The following is a 22,158-nucleotide window of genomic DNA, read 5'->3' as shown; positions in this document are numbered from 1 at the left end:
AGTGAGCTTAGATTGCACCACTCCACTGCATTCCAGCCTGGGCAAAACATAGCAAGACTCCATCTCAAAAAAACAACAACAAAAAAGGAAAGATTTAACCCTCTAGGTTCAGGAAAAATCCCTGAGAAAGAGCAAAGCTTCTGTGCTCTGCCTAGGATTTCTTTCTCTTTCCTGCTGAAAAATAGGTGTTGGGATGATACCGAGTTAATAAAAGTATTTAAGAAAAGTGGCCAGTATCTAAATTCAAGCCATTAAAAAAAAATCATTAAATTTGTTATATAAGTTGCTTCATTTATGAATTAGTTGCCATTAAATTATGAAGTCTTTCTTCATTATAGTGTATTGTTAGCCCATTGTTGAATCCTAGGACTCTTTTAAGTAGTGTGAATATATTTTAAATATGAATTGAATTTTTTTTTTTTTTTGTGGGGGGATGGAGCCTTGCTCTGTTGCCCAGACTAGAGTGCAGTGGTGCGATCTTGGCTCACTGCAACCTCTGCCTCCCGGGTTCAAGCAGTTCTCTGTCTCAGCCTCCCGAGTAGCTGGGATTACAGGCGCCCACCACCATGCATGGCTAATTTTTGTATTTTTATAGAGACGGGGTTTCACTGTCTTGGCTGGGCTCGTCTTGAACTGCTGACCTCATGATCTACCCACCTCAGCCTCCCAAAATGCTGGGATTACGGGCGTGAGCTATGATCCCTGGCCATGAATTAGATTTTGAGTATATTTTAAATATTCAAAATTTAAAATATTTTAATCATGAACATTCACAATTACATTGGAATGATTATGCTACTAGTTATTTCAGTGACCTTCCACAGATTTAATTTTCCCCAATACAGTCTTCTTCTTTTTGCTCCAAATAGAACTGGATTTTGAGGCTACAGAATATCAAGGAACTACCTATTTAATAATGTTACTTTGTAGCCATTACTTCTTAACATGTTTCTTTACTACCTGTGCTAATTAAGAACAGTGGATAATTAGCATTTTAAGCTGCTTTTCTCCCTTAGTGAGAATGATAAAATTTGATCTTCTGAATTCATGAATCATAATCTGTGTTCATAATTTGAGAATGGTTATGTGTTTAAGCTATTATTTAGTTTGTGTTGTTTCCTCTACCTTTGTCTCTTTAAACTATTGGTTACTTTTCTAAATTGATGTGATGGCCTCCCTGAAATTAAACATTTCTATTAGTGGCTTCCCTTTAATCTCATTCTTCTTAGATCAAATCTCCTTATATTTCCTGCCTATCTCTTTTTGCATTCCAAAGTTCAATTTTATTAAATCCCAAGGTCCAAGATTTTTTCTTTTGAGAATTTATCTCCAGTGTTTCTATGGAAATCAAAAAAGAAAATTAGGATAATTCAATGTCAAAATGTTACATGCATCTTTTGAGAAATTTATATTTTGTAGGTTGAAGGGCATGCTTTTTGGAGAGCATATTTTTGGAGGTGGAATGTAGTTATTTTAATAACCATGTCCTATATTATTTATAGCTTCCTGCCTGACACAGCTCACTTCAAGAAGTGCACAATGTCAGAACGTGGAATTAAATGGGCTTGTGAATATTGTACGTATGAAAACTGGCCATCTGCAATCAAGTGTACTATGTGTCGTGCCCAAAGACCTAGTGGAACAATTATCACAGAAGATCCATTTAAAAGTGGTTCAAGTGATGTTGGTAGAGATTGGGATCCTTCCAGCACCGAAGGAGGAAGTAGTCCTTTGATATGTCCAGACTCTAGTGCAAGACCAAGGGTTAAATCTTCGTATAGCATGGAAAATGCAAATAAGTGGTCATGCCACATGTGTACATATTTGAACTGGCCAAGAGCAATCAGATGTACCCAGTGCTTATCCCAACGTAGGACCAGGAGTCCTACAGAATCTCCTCAGTCCTCAGGATCTGGCTCAAGACCGGTTGCTTTTTCTGTTGATCCTTGTGAGGAATACAATGATAGAAATAAATTGAACACTAGGACACAGCACTGGACTTGCTCTGTTTGCACATATGAAAACTGGGCCAAGGCTAAAAGATGTGTTGTTTGTGATCACCCCAGACCTAATAACATTGAAGCAATAGAATTGGCAGAGACTGAAGAGGCTTCTTCAATAATAAATGAGCAAGACAGAGCTCGGTGGAGGGGAAGTTGCAGTAGTGGTAATAGCCAGAGGAGATCACCTCCTGCTACGAAGCGAGACTCTGAAGTGAAAATGGATTTTCAGAGGATTGAATTGGCTGGTGCTGTGGGCAGCAAGGAGGAACTTGAAGTAGACTTTAAAAAACTAAAGCAAATTAAAAACAGGATGAAAAAGACTGATTGGCTCTTCCTCAATGCTTGTGTGGGTAAGTTTCTGTATTCTGCATTTTTTGAATGGGATGGGAAAAGGTAGTAAAAATGATACGAAAACAGCTGGGTGTGCTGACACATGCTTGTATTTGTAGTCTTAGCCACTTGCTTGAGACCATGAGTTTGAGGCTGTAGTATGCCATGATCGGTCTGTGAATAGTACCTGCACTCTAGCTTGGGCAACATAGTGAGACTGTCTCCATGCCCACAAAAAATATGTGTGTGTGTGTGTGTGTGTGTGTGTGTGTATATATATATATATATGTATGTGTGCACAAAGTCACCAACATTTAATTCATTCAGCATGATAGCTGTACTTTCAAGTATACATACATAAAAATTTGTGTATCTCTGATCTTGTCATAACTTTGTACTAAGTTGCCCACAATTAATTGTGTTCATGTCTCTCCATTACTGGAGGCAGGGGAAACTTTTAAGTTAAAGCAAAGGTTTTACACATCAATGGTAAAATATATACCTGGACTTTAAAACTGCTACTCTGTTTATTGTAACAAGATGTAACTGAGGAACACCAGCTGCTGTTTCCAAGTATTTGTAAACAGTGTGAGCATCTTGTGATGATAGAAGCTTTAGTCAGATGTTAAAAATACCACAAAAATGTGTGACTCCAAGAAGTTGAACAAACATATTGACCTTGAAAATACTGGTGTTAATTTAACATGAATGTCATGTAGTAAATATTTGCAAACTTTATGGAACTGATTACATGTAGCCAGCTGATTCCATACTTCAAGTTATGGTTCGTAGGTAATACTGTTAAAGAACAGAGACATAGGAGAGCAGAGTTTTTTTTTCAGTTCTTGACCTTGTGAGTTAATTGTGATGTAATTCACAAAGGCAGTGACTTGAGTCTTCAGTATTTTTTTGAGTAGATTAGATGTTTGATTTTATTAAATTATTTGGATGGGCTGCTTACTTTGACGTTCAGTCTGATTACTAAGTTTAAACTTTGTGTGGAACAATAGCTAAGCCTTAACTATACCTTAGCTGTATGTTTTCCCTCAGTGCCAATTTCTTTTTTTTAATCCCTCTGGGTCCAGCCCAAGAATATGGAAGTTTTAGGTGTATGAACCTGTGAGTCCTAAGAATTGATATCCAAGAAATTGTGAGTTTTAAAATTAATTTTTATGTAAATTATATATATCATTCCCCACCCCCCCAAAGATGGGATCTCAGTCTGTCACCCAGGCTAGAGGGCAGTGATGCAGTCATGGCTCACTGCAGCCTCAACCTCCTTGGTTCGAGTGATCTGCCACCTCAGCCTCCCCAGTAGCTGGGACTCCCTATTAGCATGTACCACTATGCCCTGCTATTGTTTTTAATTATTATTTGTAAAGATGGCGGTCTCCCTATGTTGCCCAGGCTGGTCTTGAACTCTTGGGCTCAAGCGATCCTCCCACCTCAGTCTCCTAAAGTGTTGGGATTATAGGCATAATTTGCTGTGCCCAGCTGAAATCCTGAGTTTTCAATTTTAGCTTTGTTCTGGCAAAAAAGAATATTCCAGCAGACGAATCCTTCTGACCTCCAGATGTAGTAGGCACTTAGCAGCTCTTAGTTCTAGTTTCCTCCCATCCTGAGGATGAGGGATGAAAACACACCGAGCCATCTTCTGTCTGTGTTGTTCCATTTTATTCCACTAATTTTTCTGCTCCAAATTGAGGGCAACATACAGTATGATTGTCAGTTAAAAAAATTTAAATAGGAGATACAAAAGGGTTTTATTATTAGTTTCCTTACTGAGATCAAATTGATTTAACATAAAAATTCACTGTTTTGCAAGTGAACAACTCATTTGGCATTTAATGCATTCACATTGTGTAACCACTACCTCTGTGTTGTTCCAAAACATATTCATCATCCCAAAAGGTAACTGTATGCCCATTAAGCAGTTGCTGGTCCCTACCCCTACCCGTTAACCCTTGATAACTGCCAGTCTGCTTTTGGTGTCTGTGGATTTACCTATTCTGGATATTCATATAAATGGAATCTTTACATATCTATGAGCTTTTGTGTTGGGTGTGATTGTCTTTTAATTGCTTGTATGCCTTTGGAACACTCTTAAAATCTTTTTTTTTTTTTTGCAGGGAGTAGTGTACTATGAATACTTGGACTACAAGATGGTGTTATAGTACATGTAGGTTTATAGATGAAAATGAACTAGACTTCATTGTGATGGTTTTTAACCTCACAGTGAAGGTCAATAAACCGCACTAAAGGTCATAGAATCCTTTAGGGATCAGGGCTTCACTTCAACCCCAGGTTGCTTCAAGTCAGTGGATCTCAGGATAAGAACACCTGATTTGAAATACTTTCTCTCCTTGAAACATACAAGTTAGATGAATCAACATGTTTGTCTTTATGACATTATTTCTTCTTGATCCTACCTTTTTCTACATATTCTTACTTCTTTAGATGACTAGCCATCCTTGTACCTCTTTGCATTTTATTTTTTTGAGTCAGGGTTGCAAGGCTGGAGTGCAGTGGCACAGTCATGGCTCACTGCAGCCTTGACTTCCTAAGCTCAAATCATCCTCCCACCTCAGCCTCCTGAGTAGCTGGGACTATAGGCACATACCACCACGCCTGGCTAAGTTTTGTATTTTTTTTGTAGAGATAGGGTTTTACCTTGTTACCCAGGCTGATATCTTACTCCTGGGCTCAAGCGATCCACCCACCTCAGCCTCCCAGAGTGCCAGGATTACTGGGGTGAGCCACTGGGTCCCGCCCATCTCTTTGCATTTTAATCACTGACTTCAATTTAAAAGTGGAACAAGGCCAGGCACAGTGGCTCATTTCTGTTAATCCCAGCACTTTGGGAGATCGAGGCAGGTGGATCACCTGAGGTCGGGAGTTCGAGACCAGCTTGACCCAACATTAAGAAAACCGTCTCTACTGAAAATACAAAATAGCTGGGCGTGGTAGCGCATGCCTGTAGTTCCAGCTAGCTGGGAGGCTGAGGCACAAGAATCTCTTGAACCTGGGAGGTGGAGGTTGCAGTGAGCCAAGATCGCACCATTGCACTCCAGCCTGGGCGACAAGAGTGAAACTCTGTCTAAAAAAAAAAAAAAAAAAAAAAAGGCCGGGCGCGGTGGCTCAAGCCTGTAATCCCAGCACTTTGGGAGGCCGAGACGGGCGGATCACGAGGTCAGGAGATCGGGACCATCCTGGCTAACACGGTGAAACCCTGTCTCTACTAAAAAATACAAAAAAACTAGCCGGGTGAGGTGGCGGGCGCCTGTAGTCCCAGCTACTCAGGAGGCTGAGGCAGGAGAATGGCGTGAACCCGGGAGGCGGAGCTTGCAGTGAGCTGAGATCCGGCCACAGCACTCCAGCTTGGGTGACAGAGCGAGACTCCGTCTCAAAAAAAGAAAAAAAAAAGGGGAACAAAAACTTCTACCAATAGGACCGGTATTGGATTTGACCTTGTTTTATTTACAAAACGATTTGTCATTAAGTTGCTGTTTCTACCTGCAAAGTTTCTAGATTCTCAGGGCCAAGAGTTGATTGTATTTGGTTCTTGGTAATGTGGACTGTGTCTTTCCTATCAGTAGATTTTTTTTTACTGTTAACTGTACGATGTCATTCTGAACTGTTATACATAAGGTTATAATTATAGGCCTGTTTCTATGAGATAGCCATATTCTGATGTGTAAACATAACTGAAATATGTTAAATACTTTTAAAAACTTGTTTACATTATGTTGGGTTAATTAAAAAAAAGGCTTGAGCAGTAAGACTAACAGAAGTTCATATGTACTCAAAATTAATCTTTACTTCCCTTTTCTGCCTGCCTTATGTTCCCCAGATTTCGTTAGATACAGTGTATTTTGGGTTGTTGATGTTAAGTGTTTTTTAAAAAATCCATCTCTACACTATATACACTGAGTATAAAATGTGAGACTTTTCCATTTAAAGTTGGAAAAAAATGTCAACCTCAGGTCAGCTTTAGAGCTGATAAACTAGGAATGAGGAAGATCCAGTTGTTGAGAGGGCAGATGTCAACTAAGGCATCAACAGTACTGAGCAAACATATTGACATAGCCATTGGGTGTAAGTTTCACATAAGTCAAATTATCTTATGTGGTGAGAGGATGTTGGGGACAGCTGTGCCAAAACCCGACATCTGTAGTGAAACCTGAGGTTGAGAATCAGGGTGGTAAAGGTAAAGGTGTGAATGTAAATGTACAGTTGCCTCTGGAATGTCTGCAGTTGGTGCTAGATGTTTTTAGGGACATCAGGTTTTTAGGGCAGTCATGTCAGCACTCACCATAGACTGCTTTTCTCACTGGGTAGACAACAATGTATCTAGAGAATAGAGCAACACTACCTAATGCCCTGCTTTTATTCTGCTATTGTATTGAATCAGTTGCCTTATGAAATTGTACTTCAATTTGTGTACATAGCTATGTCCTTTTTTTTTTTTGAGACAGAGTCTTGCTCTGTCACCCAGGTTGGAGTGCAGTGGCCGGATCTCAGCTCACTGCAAGCTCCGCCTCCCGGGTTCACGCCATTCTCCTGCCTCAGCCTCCTGAGTAGCTGGGACTACAGGCGCCCGCCACAGCGCCCGGCTAGTTTGTTGTATTTTTTTAGTAGAGACGGGGTTTCACCGTGTTAGCCAGGATGGTCTCGATCTCCTGACCTCGTGATCCGCCCGTCTCAGCCTTCCAAAGTGCTGGGATTACAGGCTTGAGCCACCGCGCCCGGCCCCAGCTATGTCCTTAAAAAGACACAGGGTTAGATAAGAATACCATATTAAATCTGTGCTATAACTTGTATTCCTGAACCCTAGACTCATATATCCAGCTGCCTATTCAGCATCTTTCCTGGAGTGTTTAATAACTCAAGCTCATTTCAAGCTCAGTGATGCTAAAACAGAACTGGTCTGTCTTTCAAATCTATTTTTTCCCAGGCTCTCATCATGGTTGATGGCAAATTTCTCATTCCATTGCTTGTGCCAAAAGCCTTGGCCCTCCTTGATTCTTCTTTCTCTTATGCCCCACTCCTATTTCTCAGAAGATCCATTGGCTCTACCTTCAAAATATATCTGGACTCTGACCACTTCTCACTATTCTTGTCCAAACCATGATCCCCCCTTGCCTTTGCCCTCCTTACAGTCTGCTGTCGTCAAAGGAGCTAACTCTGCTCAGAACTCTCTAGTGATCACCTGTTTTACTTGGATTAAATAATAGCCAGAGTCCCTCAAAAAACTCTACAAGGCCATCTACATGCTCTGTATTGCACACTTCAGCTTCCTTCCATATACTTTTGACCCTTGAACAACACAGGTCTGAACTGTGCAGGTTCACTTATACATAAGTTTTCTACCAGCTCAGCCACCCCTGAGACAGCAAGAACAACCCCTTTTCTTCCTCCTCCTCCTCAGCCTACTCAAGGTGAAGACGACGATGATGAAGTCCTTTATGATGAGCCACTTTGACTTAATGAGTTAGTAAATGTATTTTCTCTTATGATTTTCTTAATAACATTTTGTTTTCTCTCATGTATTACAAGAATACGGTGTATAATACATATACAAATATGTGTTATTTGATTGTTTATGCTATTAGTAAGGCTTCCGGTCAACAGCAGGCTATCAGTAGTTTTGGGGGAGTTAAAAGTTATACATGGATCTGCTACTGTGTGGAAGGTTGGTTCCCCCTAATCCCCATGTTGTTCAAGGGCCAAAAATATGTTATCTCTGAACTAATCTGTTTTCCACCTTTTCCATTTCATTCCAGCCACTCTTGCCACTTTTTTTTTTTTTTTTCTATGAACAAGCCCTCAAGCCTTTTACTTGCTGTTTCCTCTGCCTGGATTGCTCTCCACCTTCACTTCTTTTCTCAAGTATTGCCTTCTCAGTGAGGTCCTCTATGAGTGCTGTATCCAAAACTTCATCTCTGTCCATTATCCCTCCCCACAGCCTTAATTTTCTTCATAACACTTCTGATATGCTTAATCATCTCGTTTATGATTTCTCTCTCTCTCCTCTAGAATTTAAGCTTCCTGAGGGCCAGTAATTTTATCTGTTTTGTTCAAAACTGTATCTTAGCATGTAGAACAGTGCCTGCTACAGACATACTGGGCACTCAGGTATTTTTATATCAATGAACGAATGAATATTTTTGGGAACTGGGGTCTGGACAAACCTTTATCCTACTCCTCCTATGAATTTCTAGATTCTTTGCCTGCTTCCTAGCTCTCTGTGTTTTTCAGTAGTTGGGACTTAACCCAGGAGAGCCAGTTTTACTTCTCACTGGTTGTCAGGAAGACTGAGGTAGGTAGTGGGTATGAAAGGGTCTTACAGGAAAGGGTATAGAGGCTTCAGGGTATAGAGGCTAATCACCAGGCAGTCTATGGATATGAAAAGTCTAAAGTCAGGTTTATGTTTAATTTCTCTACCTTCCTACTTTCACTCATGGCAATATTTTTTTTTTAAAAAAATCATTCTATGTGTTTGCTGTAACTATCAAATGAGATTTTTTCCTTGAAATATTTTATTCAGTTGTCATTGGACCTACTGCTTCCTAGCTGGCATTTTATCTCACTTCCTAGACAATAGCTGCATCTTTCTTAAGTTTAGGAGCTGAGATTTGGTTGGGGCTGTTGAAGGTATGGGGGAAAAAGTCAAACTTAAGTAACAAGTTCACATTGAAACTGTATATATGTATATACATGTATACACACGTATATATACTCATATGTACATATCTACATATATATACACATATGGACTTATATACACACACACACAGATTTTTTTTTTTTTTTGAGACAGGGTCTTGTTCTGTCACCCACGCTGGAGTGCAGTGGTGTGATCACAGCTCACTGCAGCCTTGACCTCCTGGGCTCAAGCAATCCTCCCACCTCAGCTTCCCTAGTAGTTGGGAGTACCTAGGAGTATGCCACCATGCCCCGCTAATTTTAAAAATGGTTTGTAGAGATGGAGTCTCCCTGTGTTGCCCAGGCTGGTTTCAGACTCCTGGACTCAAGTACTGGGACTACAGTTGTGAGCCACCACCTGGTGTGAAACTGGAATTTTTATGCTGAAATACTCAGTTGTCCAAAGCAGTGGTGTGAACAGCTTTCACTATAGGGAATATGTGAATCAGTAATGCCTCCCGGTGCTCCAAAGTTTTGGGGTGACCTGAAGTGCACGTGCAGTGGTGTTCCCTGTTGAGAATCACTGACTTATGAACCGAACCAGAATCTCTTCTTTATCAAGTAGCAGGCTGAAGTGGCATCGTGAGGATTATAATTCTGGTGGTTTCTGAGCAAAATGTGTCCCACTCTCAGAATTTTGACATGTCTATACAGACTTAGATGATATTTATTTATTTATTTATTGATTTATTTATTTGAGACAGAGTCTCGCTCTGTTGCCCAGGCTGGAGTGCAGTGGGGCATCTCAGCTCACTGCAAGCTCCGTCTCCCAGGTTCACACCATTCTCCTGCCTCAGCCTCCCCAGTAGCTGGGACTACAGGCGCCTGCCACCACTCCTGGCTAATTTTTTTTTGTATTTTTAGTAATAAAAGCAAAAAAATGAAAACACACTATTGATGACATAAGTTATAGTGTCCAAATTTGCGTTTTTAACTTGCCCATTGACTTCCTTATAGGTTTATCTCCCTCTACGCCCTCTTGGGGCTTTTTGGGTGATTTACATGACCGATAGAGTGGCAGGCAGGATAATGTCCACATCCCACCTCCCCGTGCCTACATCCCAGTCCCCAGGATTTGTGAGTAGGCCACCTTACGTGGCAGTAGAGGTTTTACAGAAGTGATTAAAGATTTCTTAAATGGCAGGGTTATCTGGGTAGGTGGTGTAATCACAAGCGTCCTTGTAAATCACAGGGAGACAGGAGAGAAGATTATAGATGGGACCATGAGAAGAGAAGTGGATGCTTGGGAGAGTTGCAGGGCCATGAGGCAAGGAATGTCAGCAGCCTCTAAGAGAAAAGGCGGGGCTTTTCTGGAGCCTCATGAAGGAGCACAGCCCTGCCAACACCTTGATTTTAGCTCAGTGAGAGCCTTGCTGAACTTCTGACCTCCTGAACTGTAAGACAGAAAGTTTGTGTTATTTTAAGTCACTAAGGTTGTAATCGTTTGTTAGAGCAGCAATAAGAAATTAATACAAATAGCTTTTTTTTAAAAAACAAATAATAGCTTTTTTTTTTGAGATGGAGTTTTCGCTCTTGTTGCCTAGGCTGGAGTGTAATGGCGTGGTCTTGGGTCACTGCGGCTTCTGCCTCCTGAGTTCAAGAGATTCTCCTGCCTCAGCCTCCCAGGTAGCTGGGATTACAGGCGCCCACCAATGTTCCCAGCTAATTTTTGTATTTTTAGTAGAGACGGGTTTCACCATGTTGGCCAGGCTAGTCTCGAACTCTAACCTCAGGTCATCTGCCCACCTTGACCTCCCAAAGTGCTGGGATTACAGGTGTGAGCCACTGCGCCCAGCCCTAAACAAATAGTATTTTATTTATTGTTTTATTTTGAGATGGAGTCTTGCTCTGTCACCCGGCCTGGAGTGCAGTGGCATGACCTTGGCTCACTGCAACCTGTGCCTCCCGGGTTCAAGCAATTCTCCTGTCTCAGCCACCCAAGTAGCTGGGATTATAGGTGCACACTATTGTGCCTGGCTAATTTTTGTGTTTTTTTGTTTTAGTAGAGACGGAGTTTCACCATGTTGGCCAGGCTGATCTCAAATTCCTGACCTTACCTCCCGCCTTGGCCTCCCAAAGTGCTGGGATTACAGGTGTGAGCCACTGTGCCCGGCCAGCAAATAATACCTTAATTTGACAATTTCAGAAATTTTACTTAATTTTCACCAGTTCCTAGAGGAGGTCAGAGGCATTGTTAATAATGAAATAAGTTGAGTTACAGAGGGGCTGACTAGTATGGGAAGTAGCTGTCCTTTCCAAGACACAAATAGTAACGGTGTTTCTTTCTGCTAGATATGGTTGAGGGTTAATACTGGAGCTTTTTTTTTTTTTTTTTTTTTTTGAGATGGAGTCTCGCTCTGTCTCCCAGGCTGGAGTGCAGTGGCGCGATCTTGGCTCACTGCAAGCTCCGCCTCCTGGGTTCACGCCATTCTCCTGCCTCAGCCTCCCGAGTAGCTGGGACTACAGGTGCCCGCCACCATACCCGGCTAATTTTTTTTTTTTGTATTTTTAGTAAAGACGGGGTTTCACCGAGTTAGCCAGGATGGTCTCGATCTCCTGACCTTGTGATCCGCCCGCCTCGGCCTCCCAAAGTGCTGGGGTTACAGGCGTGAGCCACTATGCCCGGCCATTACTGGAGCTTTTGAATTATGTTTGATGCCTGGGAATATTAATGTTTTCAGCCCTGGCTTTTTTCTTTTCTCTCCCCTCCCCTCCCCTCCCCTGTCCTCCCCTCCCCTCCCCTGTCCTCCCCTCCCCTCCCCTGTCCTCCCCTCCCCTCCCCTGTCCTCCCCTCCCCTCCCCTCCCCTGTCCTCCCCTGTCCTTCCCTGTCCTCCCCTGTCCTCCCCTGTCCTCTCTTCTCTTCTCTTCGACGGAGTCTTACTCTGTCACCCAGGCTGGAGTGCAGTGGCGCTATCTTGGCTCACTGCAAGCTCCACCTCCCAGGTTCACGCCATTCTCCCGCCTCAGCCTCCGGAGTAGCTGGGACTACAGGCGCCCGCCACCACGCCCAACTAATTTTTTTGTATTTTTAGTAGAGACGGGGTTTCACCGCTTTAGCCAAGATGGTCTCATTCTTCTGACCTCGTGATCCGCCTGCTTCGGCCTCCCAAAGTGCTGGGATTACAGGCGTGAGCCACCGCTCCCGACAGCCCTGCTTTTTTTCAAGTCAGTGAAATAAATATGCCTGTATGAAGCTGATTGCTGTGGCCCAGGGTGATCTGCTACTTGCTAATATTTTACAGCATTCCATAATTAGGTCACATTGTTTGGACTTTACTTTTTGTGTGCGGTGTTTCTGTAGTGTGTGTTCTGTTTGTTCTGCTCATTTGGCCTGTTTTTGGTTTGGTATACCAAAGCTGTTGGGACAGTCTTTCAGTGTTTAGAACTTTTCCTGTTCTATGGATTACTTTGCAGTCGTTATTCTGTGTTGGTAGCTCAGTTGCAGATTTGTGATCTAATATGTCATTTTTTGAGATCATCATCTGCGAGTTTAGAGAGGAAGCTGGTGAAGTTGTTCACAGTTATGGCTACTTTTTAAATGCTGGGTTATGAACTTTGATTGTATACTGATGCCAAACTAGTGTTCTACTGAAAGATAACCTTCTGATTTTGGTGTCCTTTTTTTTTTTCTTTTGCCTTTCTTTTCTTTTTTTCTGGAGACAGGATTTTGCTCTGTTACCCAGGCTGGAGTGCAGTGGCATTGATCACAGCTCACTGCAGCCTTGAATGCCCAGGCTCAAGTGATTCTCCCACTTTCAGCCTCCCGAGTAGCTGGTACCAGAAGCATGCACCACCATGCCCAGCTAATTCCTGGAATTTTTTTTTTTTTTTGTAGAGGCAGGGTTTCACCATGTTGCCCAGGCTTTTCTCAAACTCCTGGGGTCAAGTGATCGGCCTGGTTCAGCCTCCCAAAGTGCTGGGATTACAGGCGTAAGCCACGTGCCTCGCCCTTTTTTTTCTTAATACATAGTTTTACATATGAATAGAGGGCAGAACCAGTAAACAGGTCTTGCAGCATATTAATAGTTTTGAACATTTAAAACTAATTGCCCTTTTATTAAAGACAACAACACAAAAATGGTTTGAGTTAAAAATGGTACATTAAAAGTTTTTTTTTTTTTTTTTTTTGAAACGTGGTCTTGCTCTGTTGCCCAGGATGGAGTGTAGTTGTGTAACCTCAGCTCACTGCAACCTTTACCTTCTGGGTTCACACGATCCTCCTGCCTCAGCTTCCCTAGTAGCTGGGATTACAGGCATGCGCCACCATGCCCGGCTAATTTTTGTATTTTTAGTAGAGAAGACGGGGTTTCACCACGTTGGCCAGGTTGGTCTCGAACTCCTGACCTCAGGTGATCAGCCTACCTTGGCCTCCCAAAGTGCTGGGATTACAGGCGTGAGTCACAGTACCTGGCCCCTTTTTTCTTAATACATTGTTTTTCATGTGAATGGAGGCAGAACCACCAGTAAACAGGTCTTGCATCTTATTAATAATAGTTTTAAACACTTAACACCATCTAATTGGCTGGGCTTAAACATTTAAAACCATCTAATTGGCCAGGAACAGTGGCTCACGCCTGTAATCCCAGCACTTTGGGAGGCTGAGGTGGGCAGATCACGAGGTCAGGACATTGAGACCATCCTGGCTAACACAGTGAAACCCCGTCTCTACTAAAAATACAAAAAATTAGCCAGGCGTGGTGGTGGGTGCCTATAGTCCCAGCTACTCGGGAGGCTGAGGCAGGAGAATGGCGTGAATCCGGGAGGCGGAGGTTACAGTGAGCTGAGATCGTGCCACTGCAGTCCAGCCTGGGCAACAGAGACTCTGTCTCAAAACAAACAAACAAAAACCATCTAATTGTCCTTTTATTAAAGACAACACAAAAATGGTTCGAGTTAAAAATGTGAAAAGGTTTTTTTGTTTTTTTTGTTTGTTTTTGTTTGTTTTGTTTTTGTCTTTTTTTGTTTTGAAATAGGGTTTTAACTCTGTTGCCCAGGCTGGAGTGCACTGGTGTAATCTCAGCTCACTGCAACCTCCATCTCTTGGATTCAAGTGATCCTCCTGGTGAGCCACCATGCCTGGACACATTAAAAGCTTTTAATAGGATCCAAAATGTATACAGACTTCTGTAGCAATTTTTGGTCTGCATGCATAAAAGGAAAGTGAGTGCTAGAATACTGGCAATGCCTTGTATGTCCTTGGCTAACTTTGCGTGATACTCTTAAGTGTGATGGGTGTGTAGCTATAAAAACTGCAATCATTTCACTCCACATTCTTGATTGTGGGTTTACTTCCTATCCAAGGTAGTTCATGTAGGTAATAAGAGTTATTTTTAGCACCATGAAAGAAGTATTATCTTCAGGTAGTTTTTGGTTTTCAAGTTTTTAAGGATTTCCTGTTTTGATTTTGGAACAGTGGATATAAAATAACATTTTATGTCATGATTTTTAAGTGAATTGTGAGAATTTCCAGCAACATAAAATATTCTAATCTGTAGGGAACACACATGCCTGTGCGCACACACACACTTTTCACCTCTTTCCTTTCCACTATTAAATGATGCTGGCCAGTTTGGTCTGGGATTTGAAAGTACTTCCTGACACCTGTGATAAAAAGAAAACTTCCAGGAATGAGTGTCTCTATTAAGGCAAATGGATGGTGATGGCAGAAATAAAGCCCCAGTATTCTCTTGGTTGCCTTTAGTATGTCTGAGACATAATTCTCGACTTTCAGAAATGATTGATTACACAGGGTTGCCAACCAGTAATGTGCCTTTTTATGCTGAGAAAGGGACTATGTCACGTGATTCTTGATTATGTGATACATTTGAATATGCACCATTGATTTAGTAACGGCTTTCATTTAAAAAACAGTACTATATTAAATGAACACATTGAATTATGAAATCCAGATGTATCCTTTAAATATCAAGTATAAAAGTATGTGTTTTGCCTCTAGAGAATTGTTGGGATCTAAACTAACTTTAAAAAGTTGCATTAAACTGGGCACATGGTTAAAAAATACCCAGGCAGCACAGAAATGCAAATATAAATAAATGCAGTAGTTTCTTCTTCTCTCTACCTCCAGTCCTGCTGTGCATAGACAACCACTATTTTCCCTGTCATTCTTTTATTTTATTTTTATTTATTTTTATGTTTTTGAGATGGAGTCTTGCTCTGTTGCCCAGGCTAGAGTGCAGTGGTGCGATCTTGGCTCAGTGCAACTTCTGCCTCCCAGGCTCCAGCGATTCTTGTGCCTCAACCTCCCAAGTAGCTGGGACTGTAGGCAAACTCGCCACCATGCCTAGCTAATATTTGTGTTTTTTAGTAGAGACGGGGTTTCACCATGTTGGCCAGGCTGGTCTCGAACTCCTGACCTCAAGTGATCCACCTGCCTTGGCATCCCAAGGTGCTTGGATTACAGGCATGAACCACCATGCCTGGCCCCTGTCATTATTTTATAATGAGAAATTTCAAAACCTGTATAAAGGTTACAAGTGTAATATATTGAGCACCATATGCCTTTGACCAAGATTTTCCAGTTAGTTCTTTGCTATATTTGGTGTCTCTGTCTGTATGTCTGTCTTGTGTGTGTTCTCTGAACTGTTTGAGAGTTAGCTGAAGACATCATGACACTTGGCATGTGTTTCCTAAGAACAAGGACTTTTTTTTCCTATATAACCACACAGTATAGTTATCCAAGAAATTTAATACTGAAAGTTTATATTTAGTTTCACCAATAGTTTCAATAATTGCTGTTGCCCCACCTTGTTCAGTTAAGGGTTATACATTGTGTGTAGTTTTGTCTCTTCAGTCTTCTCTAATCTAGAAAAATTTTTTAATTTTTTAAAAATTTACTCTTTCATGATTGACATTTTTGAAGATTCCACTTTTGCAGAATGATCTTCAGTTTAGATTTGTGGATTTCCTTATGATTAGATTCAGTTTAAACATTTATCTTTTTTAGAGGAGGGAGGAATACTATCTAGGTGATATTATTTGAGGCAGCAGCTCCGATATCTCAGAATAATGTCCTTGTATCATTGTTCCTTTTTTTTTTGCAATTTATTTTGAGGTAAAATATACATAAGATAAAATTTATACCATTTTACTCATTAAGTGTATATCAGTAGCATTAGGTACATTCTTATTGTTGTGTAACTATTTTTACCATTCTCTCTAGAGCTTTTTTACATCTTGGAAAACTGAAACTGTGTATCCATTAAATAGCTCCATTCCCCCTTCCTCCAGCCCCTAACAATCATTATTCTACTTTCTGTCAATGAATTTGACTGCCCTAATAACCTCATGAATGGAGTCATACAGTATCTGTCCTTTTGCTTATTTCACTTAGCATAATGTCTTTAAGGTTCATTCATGTTGTGATCTGTGTCAGAATTTCCTTCCCTTTATTTTTTTTTCGAGAGGAAGTTTCGCTCTGTCACCCAGGCCAAAGTGCTGTGGTGCAGTCTGTGCTTGCTGCAACCTCTGCCTCCCAGGTTCAAGGGATTCTCCTGCCTCAGCCTCCCAAGTAGCTGGGACTGTAGGCGTGTGTGCCACCATGTGTGTCTAATTTTTGTATTTTTAGTAGAGTCGGGGTTTTGGCATGTTGGCCAGGCTGGTTTCGAACTTCTGAGCTCAAGTGGTCCACCCGCCTCAGCCTTCCAAAGTGTTGGGATTATAGGCGTGAGCCACTGCCCCGGCCAGAATTTTCTTCCTTTTTAAGACTGAATAATATTTCATTGTATGCGTATACCACATTTTGTTTATCTTTTCCTCAGTTGATGAAAATATATTATTTCTTTTTCATCAAATTTAGACATTTGTACTGACTTCTTGTAACGATCTTTGAGAGTTTAGTTCATTTTTGAATAATAAAGGCAGACTACTTGAGACTAGCATGTGCAACATGGCGGGACCTCTTCTGTATTAAAAATAAAAAACTTAGCTGGGTGTGGTGGCGGGGTGCCTGCAGTCCCAGATATGTTAGGCTGAGGTGGGAGGATTGCTTGAGGCTTGAGAGTTTGATGCTGCAGTGAGCTATGATCATGTCAGTGCCTTCTAGTCTAAACGACAGAGCAAGACTCCATCTCAAAGAAACACAGACTATATGCGTTGTAGACCATTTCAGAGATAAGAAAAGCTATGAAAAAATAAAAAGTTTGTAATCTCACTGCCTAGAGGAAGCCTGTCAGATTTTTTTTGTGTATTTTCAATCTTATTTTTTTTGCATTTATTTACTTTTACATAGTTGAGATTATATTGTATATCCTTTTTCATTGAACTTTATATTTTGAATTAACATGTACCTTTTAAAAATGTGTGATATGACATTGAATTGCTGCGCCTTAAATTAACCTGTTCTTTATTAGCAGCACTTTGGGAGTCCCTGTGGAGCTGTCTTTCCTGATGTTTGTTATTAAGAATGGCATGCTGTCTCATTTTATTAATCATTTGTATTTTTTTCTGTGAGTAGTTGATTCATGTCTTTTGTTCACTTTATTTGGTGATTTTATCAAGTTACATGAAATCTATATGAAAAATACACATCTTAAAAATATGTACCAGTCCCAGTCTGGGCAACAGAAAAACATTTTTGACCTTGGCCTCCCCAAAGTGCTGGGATTACAGGGGTGAGCCATGGCGTGTGGCCTCAGTTACTTTGCAAAATTGTCTTTGTTTTTACCTTTTCTTTGTTTGTTCATTCATGCATTCAGGTACTTACCGAGTGTGCTCCCAAACACTTTGAAAGAAGTCATGGCTCTCAAAGAGTTTATGGGGCAAATAGAATTTAGCAAGCCAGGATAGCTCAGCAGAGGAAGTATAGGGTCTTAGAAGGAGCATATAACTTAATCGCATTAGGAGATTTGGAGAGGACTTTTGGTGACATCTAAGCTGAAACTTGAAAGAGAAGAAGGAAGAGTGTTTCTGTTAGTGGGAATTGTATGTGTTAAAAATCCAGGGTCAAGAGACCAAGACACGTCCAGTAACCTGAGAGAAGTCAGTTGGTTGGAGTGTAGAATGAGGACTGTGAGAGAGAACCTGTAGGGAATGTTGGGACTATTTAACCTGGTTAAATAGGTTAATTCCTTAACCTGGTTAAGGAATTTAGCTGTTAGCCTAAGGGCAGTGGTAAACTTTTTCCCCCCCCCCCCCCGAGATGAGATCTCACTTTGTCACCCAGGCTGGATGGCGTGCAGTGACATGATCACAGCTCACTGCAGCCTCAACCTTCTTCGGCTCAAGGGATCCTCTCACCTCAGCCTCCCAAGTAGCTGGGACTACAGGTGCATGCCAGCACACCTGGCTTATTCTTTAAATTTTTTGTAGCGATTGGGTTTCTCCCAGGCTAGTCTTGAACTGCTGAGTTCAAGCAGTCTGCCCTCCTTGGGCTCCCAAAGTGCTGGGATTGCAGGTGTGAGCTGCCACGCCCAACCTAGTGGTAAACTTTTGAAAAGGGAGCGCCTTAATTAAATGTGTAGTCTAAGAAGACCACACTCACCCTAGTGTAGAGAAGAGATTGGGAGGGAGCAACACTTGAGATGGCAGACCAGTAGAGTAAATGATAGCAACTTACGTACAGTCATGTATAGCTGGGGTAGAGTCAGTGGAGATGGGGAAAGGGAGATTTATTTGAAAAAGACTTAAGTAGAATTGACAAAACCTAGAAGAATTGATACTGGGCTGAGATGAGAAGGAGGTTAGAAGGCCAGATTTTTGGTTTGGACATCTGGGTTGGCTAACAGTATCATTTTTCCTGGACATAGGAGAGAGAAAGTTTAGGTTTTTTTTTTTTAGAGGTTTTGTGGTGAGGATGCTTGATGGATTATTGGATACATGGATCTGAAACTTTTGGGGATGTGTGCTTGTGGGGCTATTAGTGTTTACCGAAGCCGTGAAGTTCCTTTTTCAGTGGCAAATTATGGAAACTTTCTTGTTTAGCGTTTCTGGTTGGAGACCTTAATATTGACTGGGTTACTTTTGAACATTTCTTGATTTTCTGTCTTCATTCTGTTTACTTTTGTCTAGAAGAATTAAATGTATATAATATGAACAGTATAAAGTTATAATAAATTATGAAAGTTTTTCCTTTTATCCTTTCTTCCTTGCCCCTACTTCTTTTTTTTTTTTTTTTTTTTTAACAGAGACAGTGTCTCACTCTTGTTACCCAGGTTGGAGTGCAGTGGCATGATCATGGCTCATTGCAGCCTCGAATTCCTGGGCTCAGGTGATCCTCCCAAGTAGCTAGGACTACAGGCATGCGTCACTATACCTGACTAATTTAAAAAATTTTTTTGTAAAGATGAGATCTTACCATATTGCTGAGGTCAGGCTGGTCTTCAAATTCTGGCTCTAAGTGATTCTCCTGCCTTGGCCTCCCAAAGTGCTGAGATTATAGGTGTGAACCACTGCACCCAGCCTCCCATTTCCACTTTTAAAATGTTCACTTACCCTCTAGTAAAAAAAGGTGGGCTAGACTAGTTTCTCCTGGCCTACCTGAGATAGTATAAGTATAAAAATCTAAAATTTGGTTTCAAATTCAGCCAGGGTAACTTGGCAGTGTGGCAAATGAAATTTTTATTTTTATTTTGAAGTCAGAAAAACTTTTGGATGTGACTTCAGCAGTGAATGTGGTTTTGGCATACACTATTTTATGAGTTTCAAAATCTACTTTTGGAATCTAAGATTTTTTTTTTTTTTTTTTTTAGGACAGAGTTTCGCTCTTTGTTGCCCAGGCTGGAGTGCAGTGGCACAATCTCGCTCACTGCAGCCTCTGCCTCCTGGGTTCAAGCGATTCTCCTGTCTCAGCCTCCTGAGTAGCTGAGATTACAGATGCACGCCACCACGCCCGGCTAATTTTTTGTGTGTTTTTGGTAGAGACGGGGTTTCACCGTGTTGGCCAGGCTGGTCTTGAACTCCTGACCTCAGGTGTTCCACCCACCTCGGCCTCCCAGAGTGCTAGGATTACAGGTGTGAGCCACTGCACCTGGCCGGAACCTAAGATTTTTAAGAACTGTAATTTCCTTTCAGTTGAGTATTTTCAGTGATATTTTAAGTGACCTTCATAGTTTGAACTCATGTTCATCTGTTTTATCCCATTAACATTTGTCCCTGTCTCTGATCACTTGTCCCAAAGATAACTTTGTGGCATGTTTCCTTTAAGTCCTTCCATGTTGCTTTCAGCAGTAGTTCTTCCTGCTTGGCAGGATCTTCTTTCTTAGGAAAGTATCTGTTAGGTCAGGTATTTTTTCATGACTTCAGGGACTTCTGTTTTCACAAGAGTGGCTTGTTAACACTCTGATCAAAGATGTAAGGAGAAAAGAGCTCAGTAGTATAGACTATATTTGACATAGTTTGTCACAACTTACAGATAATATAAAAAGTTTTAATTAGCGAATATTTGACTTCCTTCTCTCATTGAATCTTTTATTTTTCTAAAGAGGATGTTTTAATAATGGACAGTGAGGTTATTGAATACAAGCTAGACTTGATATAGATTAAATTTAAGAATTTGTTTATAATTTTGATTTTCATCTGTTGATCTTTTGAATAGGTTATTGTTTGTAGCACTGTTCTAGGAATAGAAATAGTAGATCTTAACTTGTTGCTATTATTATGTGGAAAATACAACCAGGAGGTGGTTTGGCCTGCTCAGATTATTTCCGAGACTGTTCCTGTGCTTTTGCCTACCTGAAGGTACACTTTAAAAAATATTGAAGTCATTTTATTTAAAAAGCAGCTTATTAATTTTTCAAGAATTTCCTGTGAATATCTATGCCAGGTTCAGGATTAAATGATAGCCAAATGCTTATGACATAAAAAAGTATTACTGGGGGGTATAGTTTCCTTTTAATATGAAAACCAGTTAAATGAGTTAAACTCTGGCTAGAGGAAAACCACATCTGCATCTTTCTCTGACCATGGTAAAGGACATTCTGAACATTACCACTTAAAACTAACTTTTCTCTTCAAGGGTTCCTGAAATTGTGCCAGCTGACTCCAGGTCCACCCTGACCCCACAGCATAAACCATGCTGTGATGTCACAGCTACCATAGAACTCCAGGGTAGTGTTGGGCTGGCCCATGTGGGCTCAGGTAAGTCCTGGCTTTTTTTTTACCATTTGGCATTCTTTTCAAAGTTAGTAACCATTACAATTTTAATGTCATAAAGGAAAATAAGGCAAAACTTTGAAAACTGTGCCATATATGGGGGAAAAAATAAGTCTGTTTTCTAAACATCTATGAGCCAGCTCTAAATTCTAACCAATGGAGTTCCATAGTAGCTGTGAAGTCCCCAGTGAGTCATTGACCTGTGGCTTCAAAATATGTAAACTCTGCTCCTGGCCCAGCTTACGGAATAATATGTTTGCTTTTTATTTTTTTAACTGTTTAGCTAGTGATATATAACATAGTGGCTTTCATTTATTCTTAGGCCTTCATGTTTTAAGAAGTGTATTAACCATTTATTTGTAATTATGTTTCGCTATTAGGCTGATTGTGCATTTCATTCAATTTTGAATGTATGATGATACTGCAGATTAGTTTTATAAAATTAATCTCAGAGTGTCTTCAGCTGTCCTTTTGTCTTCATAACATGAAGGAGGAAGGGACAGAAGGCATAGTACACGTTTGTTAAATTTTTAAAAAAGTACTAAGAGAAAGATATTTCGGCTGGGCACGGTGGCTCGCGCCTGTAATCCCAGCACTTTGGGGGGCCGAGGTCAGGAGTTCGAGACCAGCCTGATCAATATGGTGAAACGCCATCTCTACTAAAAATACAGAAATTAGCTGGTGTGGTGGTGTGCGCCAGTAGTCTCAGCTACTCGGGAGGGTGAGATAGGAGAATTGCTTGAACTCGGGAGCGGAGGTTGCTTTCAGTAAGCTAAAATTGCGTCACTGTACTCCAGCCTGGGTGACAGAGTGAGACTCTGTCTCAAAAAAAAAAAAAAAAAATAAAAATAAATAGATGCTTCAGTTACTCTTGGAGGCATTGTGAGATGTCAGTAACCTAGCAAACATGTATATGTTGATTATCTTCTCTTGGAACTTTTCATTTTTTCCTGGCCTTTGTCCTATAAAGTGAGATTTAACACTTGCATTTATTTGTTGTCTTTTCCTGTC

At 41.0% G+C, this 22,158-nt stretch overlaps 1 protein-coding gene across 4 annotated transcripts in view; it reads left to right on the top strand.

Annotated features, from left to right (window-relative positions):
• The window catches only part of LOC105470296 (zinc finger RANBP2-type containing 1), a 71,946-nt gene that overhangs the window by 24,554 nt on the left and 25,234 nt on the right, over positions 1–22,158 (top strand). For 3 of the 4 annotated variants that reach the window (XM_011722158.3, XM_011722139.3, XM_024789358.2), the window contains one exon: positions 1,503–2,353. In XM_011722158.3, coding sequence (XP_011720460.1) covers positions 1,540–2,353 — 814 coding nt within the window. In that variant the 5' untranslated portion in view covers positions 1,503–1,539. Of the gene's footprint in view, positions 1–1,502; positions 2,354–21,010; positions 21,133–22,158 lie in introns of those variants that run through there. The other variant, XM_071068950.1, reaches the window with a different exon arrangement.

This window comes from Macaca nemestrina, chromosome 9, assembly GCF_043159975.1.
Source record: "Macaca nemestrina isolate mMacNem1 chromosome 9, mMacNem.hap1, whole genome shotgun sequence".
NCBI lineage: Eukaryota > Metazoa > Chordata > Mammalia > Primates > Cercopithecidae > Macaca > Macaca nemestrina.
This window is presented reverse-complemented; position numbering and strand designations above follow the sequence as displayed.